The sequence below is a fragment of the Egretta garzetta genome, unplaced genomic scaffold, assembly GCF_000687185.1.
Source record: "Egretta garzetta isolate BGI_Z169 unplaced genomic scaffold, ASM68718v1 scaffold45, whole genome shotgun sequence".
NCBI lineage: Eukaryota > Metazoa > Chordata > Aves > Pelecaniformes > Ardeidae > Egretta > Egretta garzetta.
In genome coordinates, this window is record NW_009260028.1 from 11661144 (window position 1) to 11668530 (window position 7387).

Genomic DNA, 7387 nt, shown 5'->3' on the forward strand with positions numbered 1-7387 from the left:
CCTTTTCCATTTTTTTGTTATCTCTGCTCAGAAGCATCCCCAGTTCTAGAATGCTGTTTTACCACTGACAGATTTTTGCCACCCTTTCCCCCATCAATGTGATAAACCTGCCATTTAGAGTCCTATGTTCAGAAGAATTTGCCTTCATGATTTTACTGTATATGGATCAAAGATAAGCCAGAAAGGAATGAGGAACTGCTGGATCTTCTCACTAGAAATGAGCTGAGGCACTCTAAATGGAAAAGACCCTCTCATGTAGCAGGGATCCAAGCGGGGTCGTGGATAATGAAAATTAATTAACTCAGTTGGTATGGATTTAGAAATTTGAAAAGTATTTCCAATTGTAGACATCTTGTTTAAACAAAGAGAGTCATGCAAACAGCAGCATAATTAATGATGGACATTGACCAAAATGTTCTGGAATTACTAATTGTTTGCATGCCCAATTTCTGATATAGTAGTGATGAGTATTGAGCTTCTGTCCACTGAGATTCAAGTGGTATGAAAGCTTGTGCATCTGAAACACTGCACTGAATAGTATTAAGCTCATTCAAATAGCCCTAGGCTTAACCAAATTTCCTATTTATGGTTGTGACCTGGTATAGTATATATAGATACAAAAACATGGAAGCACACAGTAAACTGAATTTCTTCTTTAAAATAAAAAGTAATAAAAATGTTTTAGTCACAGTTGATGATTCGGAGACTACGTGAAACAAAATATTTTTCTCCCCAAATCATAAACTTATGTTATTCCATATTTCTTCCAATTTAAAAACTTAAACAAAAGAAAATTCAGAAGCCCAGTAATACACAAAATTAGAGATGCCTAGCTTTAACTGAAAATGCTGTATATGCTGATTGAATTTAATCATTTTTGCTCATATTTACACAACTTTCTTTTTTCATTACAGATAAAACAGGAAAAGTTACATCGGCAACATTTTTTGACATGTGGGAAGGAGGTAGTGAAGAGTGCCATAGAGCTTTTGTTACCGTTTCAGCATTAAGAAATAACTTATATAATTATCCTGCTCTTTCAAATTACTGTGATTGTATTATCAACAGGAATCAGCTAGAAACAAACAGCTGTTGTCTTCATAAAATATTCTCCGGGCAGATCCAATGACAAATTTTGCCTGAAAAGCTGAATTTCTCCCATTGGTTAGATAGTTAATTGTCCTTTTTTTTTTTTTTTTTTAAATTGTCTTGCTTTTTTTTTTTAATTGTCCAATTGCCATTTTTTAATTGTCTTTTTTTTTCTCCGTTATTTCAGTCTGATAGGAATAGCACTTAACCAAGTACCACATCCAGATATTTCACTCAGCAAAATTCCTCTCCCTGACATATTTTGTTCTATTTTAGCTGTAAAATCATCATAGGAAATATGCTGGTCTGCCTCTTAACATCCTTCCATGTAGCTAGAAAGATGATCTACTTTAAGAATAGCTTTTAACACCTTTTCCAAACTGAGGGATAGCAGTTTCCTTACCTATTAGTAAGGAGAAATAGAATGCTATGAGGCACTGGAAGGTGATTCTCTGACCACTTAAGAACGCTTGTGACCTTACCTGCATGAATAGAAATCACATTGGGACTAATCGTGGGGCTACAATTTTATATGCGGTATGTAGACTGTAGTATCTCCAGGGTGCCTGTTACATTTTTTTTTTCCCTATGGAAAACAAGTGTCTTGTGTATGTTTAGCAATTGCAAACTAATAAATAGCTTAGTGCTGCAAATAGGCTGCCACTTAATGAAAGGGGGTGTACAACAGGGTGTATAACTCAGCTCTGCAGTTAGCATGGTAGTAGGAAGCTCACAGAATAGCAGTGACTTCTCCTGGGCTATTCCATGCTTTGCTTGCATGTATAATATTATGTGAGGTAAACATAAGAAACCATCTATATACTTACCCTGGGCATAAATGGCTTTTGTAGAAGGTCAGAAGTATCTTTGTTTACTACCGGGAAATGCAGATCCATCCATGCTCCCCTAGCCTTTGGTGAGAGTTAGCAGCTTCCTGCACCTTTCAGGATTAGGCCCTCTGCCTGTAAACAGGAAAATTACCTAACTAGGTCTCATTCTGAATAAACAAGGCCAGAGAGTGAAAACAAGCTGAAAGTAGGTGGAATGTGTGTAATGAATAATCAGTTGTGTAATTGATTCAACAGACCACTCAGGAGAGATGATGACTTTCATTGAAAATGCACCAGAAGGGTCCCTCCTTTTGATGGTGACTCATGATGATGGAAGCACCCGGTAAGCAAGTTATTCATGACAGGTTGAGGAACAGAGCAATTAATAGCTTGAAAATCACTATTTCATGACAGTGTAAAGGAATGGTAAATTTCACTCTATAGTCAAGGTTTTTCTCTCATTTCCTGCCTAAAAGCTTTTGATTCCATGTCCATTCAGTGCTTGCCCCTATCATGTATGTTGATACTTCCAAAGATGCACAGATAGTGTTGTATTTGTTTAAAAGCACCAGTTGTCCTCATAAAGGACATTGCTGTTACCTCTGGGTCACAACCTTCTATTAAGAAGGTATCCACATCTCCCATTGTAATGTATCTAGTTTGCATTCCTTCCTACATCTTAACCTGATTCTTCAACTGCTTTCAAATCTTTGGGTTTTTTTAGTTGAATTCATGATATGGCAATTATACAGGGAAGGACTTAATCAATTTGTTGATAAGCATTCGGTGCCCTTGTTCTTATTTAAGAAACATCAAATAGTATTTGAGAAACATTTTTCTTTCTGCTGTGCTGTCACAAACGATTATATTAACATCAGGAATGTAGAGAGGAGGAAGAGAAAGAATTTTGCTCTGTGAGTTTAATGGCATGCTACTAAGACAGCTCTCAGGATTTTTTAAACTTCTCACTGTTGCTTCTGCTGACCTACTAATGTAAAACATGCATCAGCTCTGTTCTTTTTCAGCATTTTTCACATCCTGAATTTTTAACACTTTTTTTCACTACATTTTCCTAGGTTGAAGAATGACGCCAAAACATTAGTAGAAAATCTGGGAAGTAAAGAAATATGGAATTTGAAGTTCAGGTCAAGCTGGGCTTTTATAGCTTCCAAAGGCTTCAAGCTGCCAGATAATATCCAAAAAGAAAAGGTCAGGTTAATTTTATTTTCACTTTGTCTGTATACCTGGTATAACCTTCAGGTGCAGATTTCTTGAGTTGGCTATAACTGTAGTCTGTTCAATAAGCGTCAGTCGTACAAAGCAAGTTCTCTAAGGTGTCATCATTCTTTTCTTTGGATCTGGGCCTTGTACAGTACTGACTTCTACCACACCAGCACTTAATCATCTGTAGACAAATTTCAGAAGTGACCAGCGATTCTAGAGAGTGTCAGTTTTGAAACGTACAACCTGACATGTTATACAGAGACTTACATTTTCTTCTGGAAGGATAAATTCCAAGGACCTCCTAAAAATAAAGGCTGTTTTTAGATGAAAATTGGGCTGTCTCAAATTGGCCATGCAAATATAGCAATGTTTGCATCACAAAATTTTTCTGAATAACTTGCCCTCAGGCTTCAGGAGGACTAAAGATACCATTTTTATATCAGATTTCTGTTTGCATCTGTGACCTTGTTGAAATTGTTTTCTATAAGCCCAGTAGTGCTCGTCTATATGACAGAGAGGCAGACAGAAATGAGAAAACCCAACCGGGGGTCACTTCCCTTGATGATACCGACTCCCTCCAAAGGCATGTGAAACTTCTATAGGTTTTTTTTTCCAGAATACTGTTGCAATCTTCTTCACATTATGCAGCTTCTGACCGAAAAAGGTATTCAATTTAGTGTATATTATGACAGCCATCTGGGAAATAAATAAAGCACTTTGTGTAAGAGAGAAACTGATGGAATCTTCTCCCATTATGTCAAGCAAGATGTGCAATGTGCTACTTAGCTTCCCAGTCCTACCACGTTACCCCCTTCTGTTGTATGAGGTTTGACCAACTAGTTTGTAAACGGAGAACCAAATATTGATTTTTTTTTATTTTTTTAAATTTTTTTTTTAAACAGATAAACCACTCTGACAAGAAGAAGAACAGATACAGTGGCTGGCCAGCTGAAATCCAAATAGAAGGCTGTATCCCAAGAAACCTGATCTGAACAATTGCATACCTCATTAATAAAGAGTAAATTGCCTCCAGAACCCAATAAGCACCTGAACACTAACTGTAAAATAAGTCATATGCGCATTTTTTTAACCTTCCTTTCCTCTGTGAGGTTTTACTCTAATCTGAAAACAAATAGGTATTTTGATGACAAGTGGCAATAAAATACTCTGTTTTGGAATTACAATATTCAGGAAGTGAGTCATAAAATACCAGGATTTTTGAAAGTGAGTATATATTGTTATTAGTAATTCATGCAGGTTGGTTTTGTTTGTTTATTTGGGTTTTTTTCGTTCCTTTTAAAGACTAATATGCAAACAGAACTTAGTCTAAATTGTAATATAAAATCACTAGCAATAAAGCAAATTATTTTCATGTTCGTTAATTAGTAACATTGCTTCTCTTCAGAAAAAGTTTGGAAATAGCTGTTACATTTGTTGAGCTGGTTTTAGTGATGTTGACAACGTGGAATAACAATGTTAACATGTAAAGATCAAGTTAACTTGAATTATTTTACCAAATTAAGTTGCAAATCTACACTGTTTGTTTTAAATATTTTTTCTTCCTGTAAGTTTAACTTACTTGAAAAAATGTAGTGACTTTATGCAAGCTTAAATGTTATTCGTACTACCTGTAGTATCAAACACATGGTTGTAAGGAAACTGTAGAAGCCATTTATTCAATTTCCCTTTTTCTGAAGCACATCAAGTATGTCTGGACCTTTCTTAGTTGGTGTTTGTTCCCATGTTGTTCCGAAGCCTCCCCTATGAGAGATTCCACAGCTTAAGTTGCTTCCTGTAGCATTTCACTGTTATCCTAGTTATTCCCCAAACATACTGAGTTAACCTAAAAGGACCAAGCCAATCACACAGAGAAGAACTCATTACCACTCTTTTTGTCCCAGTCTATTATGTATCTGAAGACTGTCCTCATCAACTCTCTCATCCCTAGAGGTATATTTTAATCTTTCTTTACATTTTTCTCAACATTAAAATGTTCATTTAGCAGCAACTGTCTTAACCTAGCCGTGCTTCAAATGGGTCACAGCACTCTATGCAGCTACTTACGAGCGTCCCGCACTCTAGACTTTGGGCAGGAGAAAATCAGAAGTGGTGACCTGAGAGGGTGGCTGCCAACAGCCAGATTCAGTCTGCTCTTCTCCCCATGTTGCCTGGCTGAAGCTCTCTCAGTGGTGCTCCAAATCTCTACCCTTGTCACAGCTGCCACTACCTACTTGTAGTCCCTGCTGTGTTCCCAGCAGCTTTCTGGTATCATGTCCCCCACCAGTCCCTAAAGCTACATTTCCTGCTACCAGTTTGTGAACTTCTCCATTGCTCAGGGACGCTGACAAAGAAAGCAGTTAAATTAGTTTGAATCAGTTTGACTTTGGTAGACTCCCAACGGTTGCTCCTTATCACCTTGCTACTGATGAGGTGGTTACAAATCAAGTACTCGAACAGCTGTTTCAATATTTTTCCACATCTAAGTCATTCTTCTTTTATTCTTTTTGCTTGTCCATCCTACAAGTGGTGTAGGTCAGGGTCCTCATTTTGGTATTTTACACGTCTAGTAGTAAAAGCATGTGAACTGTTGTTACACATGCTGAACTTGGTCTCATTCTTGAAACCTAGGGATTTGGATGGAAGACCTAAGGTTTGCTAGCAGTTGCAGGCTACTTCACAGTTAAGAAAACTCCTCTGCATCTGCTGCTATTCCTTACCCATGTGTTTTGGCAAGAGAGGAGAGCTACCATAGACGTCTAGCTTCTGTGTGAGTCTATGGTGGGACAGAGCTTCTGTGAAGATACATCAGTGCTTATTCCTTGGGAAGTTTGAGGCAGTTTGGGTTTCAGGTGCCTTGTATGTGCTTCATAGGGATGTTCTAGCATTGCAGCGAAATCAAACCTCTCCTGTGCTTCGGGTAAAGTGACCTAACCAACTGTAGATTAGCAGTCTTGTCATCCAGATCAATGCCAAGACGTATGACTTATGTATGTTTATTTTCTTAAGTGTACAGCTTCATGTCACCAATAATTTATTCAGGCATTTATTCCTTCACATTGTAATCACCCTTTGTTACATGTTTGAATTATAAAAATAACATAATTACAGTACTAACAGTTGGCAGTCGTCAGAGTGCCAATCTGTGAGAGTCCTTGAACTCAGTGCACTCTGACAGTCATTGCCTTCTACTTCAGGCCACAATTAATCTTACATCATTTACAATTAAATTTTACATCCATTTCTGTTTAGCAGTTACCATGAAGTGTGCAAGTACTCCAAGTACTCCATTCTCCGCAAGTACTCCATTCTTGACATTCTTTACATTTGCTCTGTTCTTCACACTGTGTGCAAGTACTCCGTTCTTCACAAATGGTCAACAGTAAAAGTTGCATACCCATAATCTGAACCACAGATCAAACCGTCAAGGACCTTTCACATCACAAGTCTCTGCAAAATGTTAACTCCATCATGTTTTCACTTTTTCAGAGATGCAGCTGAGTCTAGACAAGAGTGTTAATGTCTGCAGTGTTGAGTAGCTATAGAATCATAGAATCATAGAATGTTTTGGGTTGGAAGGGACCCCTAGAGGTCATCTAGTCCAACCCCCCTGCAGTGAGCAGGGACACCGCTAACTAGATCAGGTTGCTCAGAGCCCCGTCCAACCTGGCCTTGAATGCTTCCAGGGATGGGGCCTCCACCACCTCTCTGGGCAACCTGTTGCAGTGTTTCACCACCCTCATTGTAAAGAATTTCTTCCTTATATCCAGTCTAAACCTACCCTGCTTCAGCTTAAAGCCATTACCCCTTGTCTTGTCACAGCTGGCCCTACTAAAAAGATTTTCCCCATCTTTCCTATAGGCCCCCTTTAGGTATTGAAAGGCCGTAATCAGGTCTCCCCGCAGCCTTCTCTTCTCCAGGCTGAACAACCCCAACTCCCTCAGCCTGTCCTCATAGGAGAGGTGCTCCAGCCCCCGGATCATTTTTGTGGCCCTCCTCTGGACCCACTCCAACACTTCCATGTCCTTTTTGTGCTGAGGGCTCCAGAGCTGGATGCAGTACTCCAGGTGAGGTCTCACCAGAGCAGAGTAGAGGGGCAGAATCACCTCCCTCGACCTGCTGGCCATGCTTCTCCCGATGCAGCCCAGAGTACGGTTGGCCTTCTTGGCTGCCAGCGCACATTGCCGGCTCATGTCCAGCTTTTCATCCACCAGCACCCTCAAGTCCCTCTCAGCAGGGCTGCTCTC

General features: G+C 39.1%; 1 protein-coding gene across 1 annotated transcript in view; it reads left to right on the forward strand.

The window, feature by feature from the left end:
- FAM3B (FAM3 metabolism regulating signaling molecule B) overlaps window positions 1-4135 on the forward strand; it is a 22840-nt gene extending 18705 nt beyond the window's left edge. Inside the window, exons 5-8 of the mRNA XM_009640922.1 lie at window positions 915-965; window positions 2175-2262; window positions 2996-3128; window positions 4046-4135. Coding sequence (XP_009639217.1) covers window positions 915-965; window positions 2175-2262; window positions 2996-3128; window positions 4046-4135 — 362 coding nt within the window. The remainder of the gene's footprint in view (window positions 1-914; window positions 966-2174; window positions 2263-2995; window positions 3129-4045) is intronic.
- The last annotated feature ends 3252 nt before the right edge of the window (window positions 4136-7387 follow it).